The sequence below is a fragment of the Nipponia nippon genome, unplaced genomic scaffold (assembly GCF_047370975.1).
Source record: "Nipponia nippon isolate SJK-2023a ecotype South Korea unplaced genomic scaffold, ASM4737097v1 scaffold_4, whole genome shotgun sequence".
Classification (NCBI taxonomy): Eukaryota; Metazoa; Chordata; class Aves; order Pelecaniformes; family Threskiornithidae; genus Nipponia; species Nipponia nippon.
The window spans coordinates 109,531,048-109,543,696 of NW_028262358.1; the positions used below are offsets into that span (position 1 = coordinate 109,531,048).

At 44.1% G+C, this 12,649-nt stretch overlaps 2 protein-coding genes across 5 annotated transcripts in view; one reads left to right on the plus strand and one right to left on the minus strand.

Annotated features, from left to right (window-relative positions):
* Window positions 1-5,117, minus strand: part of MBOAT2 (membrane bound glycerophospholipid O-acyltransferase 2) — a 178,686-nt gene extending 173,569 nt beyond the window's left edge. The window contains exon 1 of one of the 2 annotated variants that reach the window (XM_087774219.1): window positions 5,096-5,117. The gene's annotated coding sequence lies outside the window, so the exon portion shown is untranslated. Of the gene's footprint in view, window positions 1-1,232; window positions 1,365-5,095 lie in introns of those variants that run through there. The other variant, XM_087774220.1, reaches the window with a different exon arrangement.
* ASAP2 (ArfGAP with SH3 domain, ankyrin repeat and PH domain 2) overlaps window positions 409-12,649 on the plus strand; it is a 93,960-nt gene continuing 81,719 nt past the window's right edge. For all 3 annotated transcript variants that reach the window (XM_087774213.1, XM_087774214.1, XM_087774215.1), the window contains exon 1: window positions 409-806. In XM_087774213.1, the coding sequence (XP_087630339.1) occupies window positions 681-806 (126 nt within the window). In that variant the 5' untranslated portion in view covers window positions 409-680. The remainder of the gene's footprint in view (window positions 807-12,649) is intronic.

Sequence of the window (12,649 nt, forward strand, 5' to 3'; positions counted from 1 at the left end):
CGGGCAGCGACGGAGGGGACAGTGCGGAGACCTGTCCCGTGGGCTGCCACCCCTCCCTCCTTGCATCAGGTAGGCATCGCACCTCACCTTCCCCTGCCCTTGGCTTCCTCTTCTTGTTACACACGATCTTAATTACACGGCTGGATCTGTCCTGCCTGTCCCTGGGACCACCCAGCCGCTGCCCGCCGTTAGACCCGCGGGACTCGGGAGGGAAGGCGGGAGGGAGGGGGCCGCCATCTTCTCAGGGCGGGCGCCGGGGGGCGAGTGCGTGGCTGCGGGTCTCCTCCGGGCGTGCGGGGACGGAAGGGGGGGACATGCGGCCGCGCCTCGGCCCGCCTCCGCCTTGTGTCTGTGTGTGAAGGAGAAAGCGAGAGGGAGGGCGGGGTGTGGAAGCAGCTCCCGCCGCCGCCTCCCCCCCGGTCGCCGCTGGGCGTGTGCCCGGCCCCCGGTGCTGCGTGACCGCGCGGGGAGGAGGAGGAGGAGGAGGAGTGTGGGTGCGGGGAATTTCCTTGTGTGGCGACGGAGGAACAACGCCGCTCCAGACGGCGGGGCTGCGAGGAGGGCGCTGCCGCCGCCGGCTGCCGAGCGATGTGAGGGGGGAGCCCCCCCGGGCCCTCCCCTCCCCCCCGGAGCCGCCTGCTTTCCCCCCCTCCCCTCGCCCCACTCATCCCCGCCCCGCCATGCCGGACCAGATCTCCGTGTCGGAATTCGTGTCCGAGACCAATGAGGATTACAAGTCACCTACCGCCTCCAACTTCACGACCCGGATGGCCCAGTGCAGGAACACGGTGGCGGCCATCGAGGAGGTGAGCCCCGGGAGGGGAGGCGCGGCGGGGCGGGGAGCGGGCTGCGCAGCCCCCTCCGGCCTGGCCGCCTGCCGCCGCGGCAGAGAACAAGGCGCTACCGGCGCCTGCCGCTCCCTCTCCCCGCCCGGCCCCGCGGAGCGCCCTCGGCTGCCGCTGGGAGGAAACGGGGCTCGCCCGGCTGGAGAGGGGAAAGAAAAGGAGAGGGGGGAAGGGCCGAGGCGCCGCTGCCCCCCGGCCGCGGGGCTGGGGCTTCGCCCGCCTCCCCGCTCTGAGCTCGCCCTCAGCGCACGGCGGGGCAGGGGCGCCGGCCGCCCCTCACCGCCGCTCTCTCAGCCTGCGGTCCGGGGAGCCCGCGCCTTCCTTTCTCTCTCCTCCTGGCGCCCGAGGAGCCCCGAGCCGGTCGGTTCCGCCCGCCCTCTCTCCTACCTGCGGGGGGGACTTGAACCCTCCGGCCTTCCCCCTCTGCCCCTTCCTTCGCGGCGACACCTGAACGGCCTCGGCCCGTCGCCCCTCCTTCCCGCCCGGCCAGCCGCCGTGTGGGGCTTGGGCCCTGGCAGCGCCGGGGTTGGCGCGTCCTTCCCCCGTGTGCGTGTGTGTCTGCCTGCCTCCTGGCACAGGTGGGATTTAATCTTCTTTCCACTCCCCGCACATAGAAATTTAAACACCCTCCCCCACCTCGGGCGTATGTTTTAAGGTAGCCTTCCCTCAGGAACCGCTTCGCCGGGGTCGCGAGGCGATGCCTGCCCTGCCCGGGAGGCGAGACCGCGGCGCCGGCTCAGCCTCCCCTCGGTGCGCCGGAGCCCCAGCCCCCTCTTTTTTGCCTCCTCTCGGACGGCCCGGGCCGCGGATACTTCGTGTGAGCCGCTTTTGTCTCGCCAAGAGAGCTGTTTGTTTTTCTTTCTTTAAAGATAATCGAAACGTGCCGTTGAACCTGATGGTAGGAGCCCTCCCCAGCACGGAGGGTGGCTGCCAGCACTGGGGAGGGAGAGAGAGAGAGAGAGACTCTTTTCCCTTCTGTTTCAAATCAGAGGGAAATCTGGGACAGGTCTGAACACAGTGAGAGCACATTCCACATCCCGGTCATATACGCACAATGAAATGAGAAGCGTCTGTGTATCTTGATTCCTCTAGCAGCTTCTCTGAAGTAACTTGGGGGGGAATCTTACTTGTGATGCAGATTAATTTGCTCCATCTACCTGTTACATCAGTTCCTACAGTGTGTGTTTAGTTGATTTGTTTTGCAGTAAGCATATATTTTAAAAAGAGCCTCTTCAGCAGAAAGAATCTTGTCAGTAGTTGATGTCCCATCTTACAAAAGAACTGCCACGAGCAATGGATTATTAACGTGTCTTAAGTGAACAAAACCCGGGTTAGGTGTTTAAACACCCTTTTCAAGATTTTCCTGTTTTGCCAGTTCCCAAAACCACTAAAGCAGGGAGTTGAATTCAAAATAATCTGCACAGAAGGAATTAATGTTTTGTTCCTGAGGTAATTTTCTTCCCTGCAAGCTTGCACTTAAATGCCTGGATTTAATTACACCTTATTAATCTGATAGTCTTAAGATCAACAATTCTGTATCAAAGGCAACTTTTTCTTAAAGAATATTTATAATAGTGAATTATTTTAGTTGTAAGGTAGAACTGTCTAATAATTGATTAACACAAAATAGAAGTTGGTGTAAGCATTTGGGTCAAAAGCAGTTTTGCTAGATTTAGAGATTTTTATTACAAGTCTCACAAAAATTGGTCTTTCTCTAAGCCTCAATTTCTAAAGCTGTATGGTTGCAAAAGTGTCACATCATTTCTCAGAAAAAACATGCAAAAATTTTTTTTCATTTTCATGTCCGATGATACAAAATTTATATATGATGGCATGAAATTTATAACATATATCTTAAGGTCTGTTAAAGATTCAACTCAAGTAAGTTGCATCTTGAAAACCTTTTTTTACGTTAGGAGAATGATACACCTTTAAAAGTTTGAATATGGTAGATTCCTTTCTTACTTAATCTCTCTGCTTGGCACTTGGTTTTGTGTCAGATCTCTGATACACTGCTGTTTGATTTTTAAAGAAACTCAATCAGTATGTTAAATCTTTGTATCTCTGCATATTTTGGATATTAGACACTGTCTGCTAGCTTAGGTACAAAAATTGTCTTTTATGATAATGATGATGAAGAATGTGCCCAGTGTCTTACAGATCTAAGTAAAGTTTGCAAGGCAGGAGATGAGAGATTGCACTGGCCATAGCTGCTGTTAATAGTATTGATCTATCTGGCACTTTTGGCAAAATACCAGCAGTTGCTGCCTGCTTGTGCTGCTGTCCTAAAGCATGTGTTGAAATGACTACTGATTTTTTTTTTCTTGTGATTTATCAAGAGCAACAAACAAATTTTCATGGTTTCAAAACTGTGAAATCTTTTTTCAGACTTAGACTTATTTGTTTTGGAAATACTCAGGTCCTTTAGCATGACGTGCCTGGTTTTTCAGGTTAAATGTGATCCTTTGATAAAAAGCTGCCTATCAGTTGTGTAATAGAGAAGTCAGCGCTCAGCACCTTTTTTCTAAAAGGCTAAGCAAGAATTAGTTCATCAGCTTGTTATGAACTAAGACTTTGTAAAATCTAAAAATGTACAGGTAATACAAAGAACCTGTTTGCGTTTTCGGCGCCACAAGTACTGTGAAGCATCAGTTTCCAGTGCACGCTGCTCTGTCGCAGTAGACAGTACGGTTCTGAAAACCGGGCGGCCTGGCTGTGTGTGATTTAGGGAATGTGTTACTCAAAACAGTTAATAGGTAACTTGAAACCATGCTCACTGCTGGCTTTGTGTATGCGTTGATTTTAACAAGTGACTATAAGAGCTAGTTTATTAACTGAAGACAGTTAAGTTTTCATTTTCCAGGATATTATATACATGTATTAAATCAAAAAATTAACTGGTTAATACTGATACTTTGAGGATGTCTCTTAACTCCTTTTTCCAGCAAATCTGGTTCTGGAATGGACTATGTAACTGCCTGCATGAAGCCAGCCGACTCTCCCAAGCCTGGCACTCCCTTGGAAGCAGAGGCGCAGGGGGAGGCAGTGCAAAAGCACAGGGGGTGGGGGCTAGCGTGACTTGTTAGCCTGAGCTCAGCTCTGTACAAACACAGGTATCTGTTTCCAGATCCCGATGGGAACTCTTTTGCACTTATCATTAACACTGCTGGCTACCAGTTTTGTAATTCTGTCTTAGTTAATTAGCAGGTGTCTAAAAGTGTCTTAAAAGTTTAGTTAATGAGGCCTTGCTTTCAGTGATGGAGTAGAAGAGGCTTGTTAAGTGAGGAAATCAATAAGATGTTGGACAATTATATGTGTATAACTTACCGATTATGTCTCTGTGGGCAATGGTATTGCCTTAAATCAGTGCTTTCTGAACTTGGATTAACTGACCTCTGTCAGTTGCAGAATATTATTGATTTTCAGTATCAGTTGAAAATACTTCGGGGTTTACTATTTTATGTGATTATATACACCGATTACAGACCCCAGTCATGGCCTTTGAGATCACCAGAAGCACCTGCATTGCAGTTAGGAGACTGGTGCCTATTCAAACACTTGGAGAAAGAGAATCTGATCCTTTGCTCTCGGTAGTGGCAAAGGGATTAGGAAAGGCATGCTTGTGGAACACAACGTGATTTCAAAGGAAAAGGAATCATAATTTCTGCATTGTTCTCAGATTAGGATGTTGCTTAGCAAAATGTTGGGAATCTTTAGCTTCTGCTAAAACAAAATTACAAGTGAGCCGTATATGTCACAGGCCCTTACAGGTTACTGTTTAATCTTTGCATGTATGATAGTGACTAAGATTAAACAAGGTTTAACTGATTGAGCGCAGAGCGTAGTCACATGACTGGGGGAGGGGTTGCTTGAAATCAGTAATCTAGTTTGACAAATGCAGTCTTTTTAGTTGACTGTTTCTATTAAAGATCCCAGGATCTTAAAATGTGTGGTGACTGTTCTTAAGCTATGAACGCTTAAAAATCTGATTTTAGTACTGCTATTGCTTAGAACATACACTTCTTTCTTTTATGTACTATAAGTTACATAAAATAGTCCCTAAACTGTAATGGAGCCTGTAAAGTGGTCCTAATAGCTGTGATCATTAAAGATTTTTAGAAATTATTTTATAGAGTGATTTAATGACTAGAATCCAAGTGTGCCACTTTTTTTTGAAGCATGGGTTAAGTTTTACAATAAAGACTGGAACTGAAGCCCATAAAAATCTTACCTATTTATTTCTTTCCTACCTGTTTATTGTGGACCAAGGAAGAAGGGCAGGGGGCTGTTGTCCAGGCTGCTGTGTAAACGGAGAGTAGCAGACAGTTCATGCGCTGAAGACATTTCCATCTAAGTCAGGATCTGAGGTGCAAAGGTTACTCCGCCTACTTAAGCTTTGCTGCGTGCACAGATTTCCCTATAAAGAGAGGAGAATGGACACATTGAGAGAAGTTTAATAGGTTACTGGAACACCCTCCCCAGCATAGTAGCACTTGCTACTAGGATGAATGTCTTGTAAGAAGTAGACAGGACAAACGTGTGGTGGAAAGGTGTAAAGCATACAACCAAAAGAAACAGTATAGTGGTACCAAAGATGGTCTTAGTTCTCCAGGTAGAAATAGATTTCAGTAGATTGTTTGGGGTCTATTTAAAAGCACTCTCCAGGAATTTCTGTAAAATCTGTGAAATTAACGTTAAAGCCATAACTTGTAATTTCGGGTCTCTACTTGCCTTTGTTCTATAGGTCCTATTCCATAATTATTGCACCTCAATGATTCTGTTATTTTTACAGTTTAAAAGATTTTTTTTTTTTTCTGGTAAATTCCACTCCTAGAAATGCAGCATGTCATTTCAGTATCAAATCCTTTTGTTCCTCACTGTCAGTTAGAACACAAGTTTTTGTACCAGAAATGGTAACAACTTCTTGCCACCTAAGGCAATCCCACAGTTTTCAGCTGGCTTGGAGAGGTGTAAGGGATCAATGCTTGTTGAATTTCATTCCCTCTTGTACATTAAAATTCTGTAATTCTCTCTTCTCTGTTTTGGTTCTGCAAAGCTAACAAGGGCGAGAGGTAATAACAGCTTGGTAGGGTGGGTGAATGTGACACTGGATACATACATACACATCTGTGTTTTTAAAATTTATACTTTTCCCATCGTGTATTTTTCGCTTGTTAGGTCTTTAGGACTGGAGTTCTTACTGTACTACATGATTGTGACTTGCTTTTGAAAGCTATGTGCAAAAGGTGATTTTGTATACTCTGAGAAGCAGTGGGAAATGTCATATATTGTAGTGTGTTTTGGGAAACTTGCTACTATTATTTGTGTATTTCCTTTTAATAAAATATATCTTTGTGCCCACTATAATGTGCTTTTTGGTAGAACATATTTACACACTTTTCTTACCTCATTACTAAATACAGTTCCATAAATACATGTTGTTTAAAACTTTTTTTGTGTTCCACTTCTGCTTCCTTTCTGGAATTGTGATTCTCTGTCATCAGCATCCAAAAATGTTTCTGGAAAAGTCATTATGACACAAATGGCATGATGGTTTCAAAAGTTGTGTGGGAATTTTTTTCTTTTTGAGAGGAATACAGAGGATGGAAGTTACAGAAATATAAGACCTGAACTGTAGGTCTTCAGCTGGAGCTTTGTGCATGTTTTAAAATACAGAATTTAAATCTTAAACCTTTAAAGGACAGACAATATGCAGTCAGTTAAAACAATTTCAAGCCATATAAGTAGATTGCTGTGCACCTTACCTTAGTGCATCCGATGATTCATCTGCTTCCTGTTACCAAATGCCCCCATTCCCCATAGGAGGGTCAATGGAAAATACGTACATTTCTGAAGCATTTTACTAACTGTGGCTTTTGTCTTTTGATTTTTCCCTAGTGCCACTGCGTTTCTCAGAACTATCTTATCTGGATTTAGTGTACTTCATGCTGATACTAAAAGAGGGTAGAGGTGGAAAGGGGCTAATTCTGCTTAGGGTTACCTCGCCTTTCACTTGCCCTTTTCATCTTCATGTTGTTCTTTGTGTACCATAATATACAGCCATGCTAGGTAAAGGTGAGGCCTTCTTTCAGAAAGGCGTTGCAAAGTCACTGGACAAAAGCCTAATCCGTGCTCCAAAGCGCTTACAGTCCACATGTCAAGTGGACATGGCTGGTGAATACAGGTGGAGGAATCCAAGAAAACTTGGTGCACCTGACTAACGTATGGTCTTTGTAGCTGAACCGCTGTGAAGTGGTTTCTTTTTATTCATATGCATTAGAGTAGTGGTTCTTAAACATTTTAGTTCAACTCTTAAATCTTTTATTTTTTTTTATAATTTGCACCTTCCATATGTGTGTGTGTAGACGTATATATAATTACATACAACCATTCCCTATCTGAACTCCTGCACCCCAGCTTCTGAGCCTTGCTCTTAACAACCTACGAGATCCGTGTGCCCCATTTCCCCAGAAACAACCTTTGCACCTGAAGCTCCAGAAAATTCGGGCCTAGCCCTATTTAGGTTAGCTCTTCCCTCTGTTGTCTTGGGTATCAAGCTTCTCTACGCTTTCTTGATCTTTACAGTCTCCTTATCTCTCTTAATTTCTTGAAACTCCTTTGCTACAGAGGTTGTTGGTGCTTTGCCCTGCCTCCGTGGAGCTCCCTAGCCTTGCCCCCTCTGCAGCAGCCTTGGCCCAGCCCTGTCCATGGTACCAGAGCCGTGGGTGCAGCTCAGATGGGCTTCACGCTAAGCTGGGGTGTCTCTCATGGGTGGGCTAGCAGCAAGTCTTCACTTGCCCTCCGTCCTCACTGGCTCTAAAAGAATGTTATATTCTTCATGAAGTTGCTAGAGAGGGAAGAGGAGACGTTCTCTGGGTGAAATCTTTCTGCAGCTTCTCCAGCTGTGGGGATATCTTCCCTCCTTGCTCCCCTTCCCATTCTATGTTTAGTGATCTGTATAGCTCAGAAGAGTTTGTGGATGCTATAAAACATAAGCGTTGGTAAGATAAGTACCAACTAAACATTGGTAGGAAAACACGAAGGCGTGATTCTAAAAAAACAAATGGGTGTTCATGGCTGGAGTTAGTCTGATCAGAGGGAGGGGGAGTGGTGAGTGAACAAGAGGTGACTGGTGTTGCCTACTAATAAGTATTAGAATCAAAGACCACCGTCTCACATTTGATGCAAAGGAGAGTGCTATTACAAGTATGGAGAGGGATTCATTGCTCAGAAGACAAACTGAAAAGTTTAGTATCGCGAGTGGATGTGACTGAGGAAGACCGTATTTGTCAAGGCCGGAATGTTGAAATAATAAAAATTAAATTATGAGATCATGGATAAAAACCTTAGCCTAGAGTGAAAGGCTGTATTTTAGAAACATGCAGAAGGGATCTGCATCATTGATGATAGACAGGTTTCAGTTTAAGAGAACCTGTTGGTTATGGTGTGGTAAAGCAGGCTGTCTGCTAACATTGCAAGCACGGAGGAAAAGTGCAAGAAGAATAAATAAGAGATCTATTTCAGCCACGTTATGGTCAGGCATCTGTGACGACAAGCCAAGATGCTGACTTTTACAGAAGGAAACAGATAGAAGCAGGAGAAGCTAACGTGAGAATTGCTGATTTAAAGGCAGGAATCAAGTGGATGTTGTGGATGAGACTGGAAACAAGTGTTGTTTGAGTGGTTGGGGCTCAATTCATTGTGTACTAAAAGCAAAACAAAGAAATTAAAAGCAAAAACAAGGCAAAACAATTATATTTAGGGAAAAAGTAATTTTTCATTTTCTGGGAGCTGGTGAGGTCAGCAGAATTGAAGAGTTTATGTACTAAAGCATGAAGAATGTTCATGAAGTCTCCCAGGAAAGGGGAAAATTATAGGAAAAACTGCAGACTTGAAACACCCCAAGAAGAATGTCATAAATGAGCAGAAATGGGAAGAAGAAGCCAGGTAGTCAGAGGAAAGGTTTTTTTCATTAAAGAGTATGTGTAAAGATAAAAGACAAATTTGGAAAAGTCAAGTTTCTTTAGGAATGACAGCAGGCAGTAAAAAAACCAAAGACACTCTTTAAGCATATAGAGTTGGTAAGAGAAAAAGAAAGGATAATACACAGTTAGAATGTAGTAGTACTAAAGATAATATAGGTATTGCCAAATATAAATGAGCGCTCTGCTGCAGTTTTTGAGCTCAAAGGGTGAGAGAAGGTAGAATGGATAGCAGGAATAGAGATGCAAGTAAGCAAAGCAATAAACAAAGCAGTGAGCTTAAAGCACTCAGATTGTTGGGGTTGGTTAGCTTATTTTCCAGGATTCTGGAAGAACTAGGATGGTAACTAGCAAATATTCCTAATAAATCCTCTGAAGACTAGGATGATAACTGATTTAAGCACAGAGGTTTAAAAAGCAGGGATGGAGAGGAGGAGCATTTACAGCTAGTAAAAATGATTGCAATGGATACAGACATGCAGACCATGACTGTTAAATTGAGGAGAAGAGATGTTCTTACTCAAAGATTGCAAGTATCCCTGGATGAGTGGCAGGCTAGAGAAGTAACCAGTTCCCCTTCCTGCTTCCAGAAATGCTTGAAAAATACTGTAAACAAGTATTTACAGCAAGTGCCACTGCTATGCAAGAAGGCAGTACTTTTACATTTGCTTTCATTTTTAAGTTGTAGCATAGTCAGATGTGCAAGAACTTCACATCAGGAGAAATTATGTGGCTCCTTGTTTACTCTTGCATTGGTGCTGGCAATTTCTTATGGAAACACAGAATTAGAGAGGCATACTCATAAAGCTGTAGAGGGTGATTACACCCAGGTTTCATGTAAAGTTAAAATCTCAGCTTTGGTCCATTTTAACTGTGACAGATTTCCGCCCCCGCCCCCTTAAACCCAGCTGGAAAATGTAGGTCAAGTTATGGGACAAACAGAAGTTTGGTGTTCGTAACTATTGATTTTATTGCAAGCTGATGGTAGGATTGTTTCTGGTTTTTTCCTAGCCTTTTCCCCACACAGTCTCAGGTTTGTTAGCACCAAGCTCAAGCTCTTCCATGTGCAAAATGCTTACTGTATGTAGTTGCTCTCGGTGGGGACAGAGACGTAAGCCGGAAGAGTCTTTGTATTACATATGAGATTTTCTGTGATTAAGATGACCACCAGCTTCTTTTATTTGCACTCAGTCCAGACGTTTACATCAATGTAGGGATTAAGTGGAGGAGTAAATTTGGCTAGGAAACAACAAAAAATGGGAACACAAGAAAAAGTAAGACTCAGAAAGTAGCAGGCAGCTGAAGTGCCTAGGAGGTAATATGAGGCTGAGTCAAAAGTGAAGAGCAAGAAAATGGAATCTGAATTAAAGACAAACAGGGAGTCAACAGAGTCATCCAGAGGCAGAAGTACTGTGATGGCATATGAGGAGTGGAGGGTCAGGAACTGGCATATAGACAGTAGCATTAAGGAGGGGATAAGGAAATGTATCAGAAGTCTAAGGAAGTTCAGAGGAATCGGAATTGACAGGAACTGCAAAGGAAGGGGGAGTGTGGCAGTGTTTATGCAGGAAGTAGGATGAAAACACCAGGCAGAGAATGTGGAGGGAGGGCTAATGTGAAAATGATCAGTATAGTAAGGAGGCAGGCAGGGATATAGGGAAGGGGTAGTGATGGAGGCAAGTGGCTAAGGGTGATATCATAGCTACATCCTACCCTATAGTTTAGGAGAGTGGAAGAAGAGTTCTGCATGTTATATATCCAGAAAATAGGACATAGTACTAGGTATTATGCAGGCTTTATTAGCTGTTGTATATATCTCAATTTTAGAATCATAGAGTTGGTTAGGTTGGAAAAGGCGTTTAAGATCATCAGGTCCAACTGTTAACCTAGCACTGCCAAGTCCACCACTAAACCATGTCCCTAAGCACCACGTCTACATGTCTTTTAAATACCTCCAGGGATGGGGACTCAACTGCTTCCCTGGGCAGCCTGTTCCAATGCCTGACTGCCCTTTTGGAGAAGAAGTTTTTCCTAATATCCAATGCAAACCTGCCTTGGTGCAACTTGAGGCCATTTCCTCTTGTCCCATCACTTGCTACTTGGGAGAACAGACCGACCCCCACCTCACTACAGCCTCTTTTCAGGTAGTTGTAGAGAGCGATAAGGTCTCCCTGAGCCTCCTTTTCTCCAGGCTAAACAACCCCAGCTCCCTCAGCCACTCCTCTAAGACTTGTGCTCTAGACCCTTCACCAGCTTTGTTGCCCTTCTTTGGACACGCTCCAGCACCTCGATGTCCTTCTTGTAGTGAGGGGCCCAAAACTGAACACAGTACTCAAGGTGCGGCCTCACCAGTGCTGAGTACAGGGGAACGATCACTTCCCAATTTTATCTGGAAAGAGAAAATAATTTACCTTATGGGGGAGAGTTTATTGATGGAGGGACTGAGATACAGCACTGTAACTGAATAGCTTTTTTCTTATGAGCAATGCTCCTTTGCAGGAAATAAGCTTGGGTAGCGTGAAGTACTCTACTTTTCATGTAGAGTAGTAGGCTTTGTTTTCAAGTGAGTAGGTGTTGGACAGAATTTGAAAAATTTGCTTTATTGTGAACTCTTTCACAAAAATATTTACTATGGAAGTGACATATTGAAGTGTATTTCTTTGGAGTATATTCCTTAAGAGGTGGCTGTTAAAGTTAACATGAAAGAATCTATTGTATAAATTCTAGCATCTGACTTGTTAAACCAAGAAGAAATAGAGAATTGAGAGGGAAGGCTGAAACTCTGCTCCTCGTTGTCTTGGAGCAGTATCGTGTATAGAACCATCTGCTGTTTGTGGACCCTTCAGCTATCCCTGATTAAAGATCAGATTATCAATGTAGTTCTAGTCTGAAATCTATAATTCTGTCTAGGCATTATGCTAAGTATGTGTGTAGATACATCAAAACAGCTGAAGTGATTAGAGCTGAACAAATTACTTTTACGTTCCTGAAAGCTTTGTTCTACATTTAGAAGGCATATAGGAAGGGAAGAAAATAGTGAAGCCATGTGAACATTCATACGGATTATTTTCTCATGTTTTACGGTTTCTGTTCTTTGTTGTCTTTCTATTTCTTCCTAGGATATGCAATTTCAGGGAAACTTAGCCTGTATTCTAGGGAAGTCAACTTAGAAACAAATGCATTTACTAATCATTTTAAGCCCCTTCAATCAAACAGGATTACTGTTTGGCTATAGCAATAGGAGTGGAAATTTCCTTAGCACATGCAAACACAGAGCCCGTGCTCTGTTGTCGCATGCAAAACATGCAGTATAGAGTCTTGCAAAGCACGTGTTTTTAATCATTTGTTTGTTTTCCAGAACTGTAGGTGTGTATTACACGACAGCAGAAAAAATACCAGCAGAGTCCTCCTACACTTTGAGCTCCATGTAGACTAGATGCTAGTTGTGCTGAAGAGAGCAGCGTTGAAGAAGCAATGAAGTAGTATATCTTTTGTAAGCTGCTTTTTGTTTGGTTTCATTCATTCTTTTGCTTAGTTCATTCTCTTCTGTTGCTTAACTGCTCTGGTTGTGGATGACAAGCTTTTCATGTAAGTATTTTCTGTGCTAGGGATGGAGTGGCAGTGTTTGCCACTGCCTTCCCTGTCCCCCAAGCCATATGGATGTGGTCATGGTGCAAGGGCACATGGTGCTCGGTTACATAGAGATTCACGCATTTGTCTCTTCAGTTTCAGTCAGTTGACTGAGTGTCTGTTTCCTGTTTCTTTTAAGAACACAACAAAAGTGCTGATAGGCCTGGACCTGCTTCTCTGTTCTAAACTGCT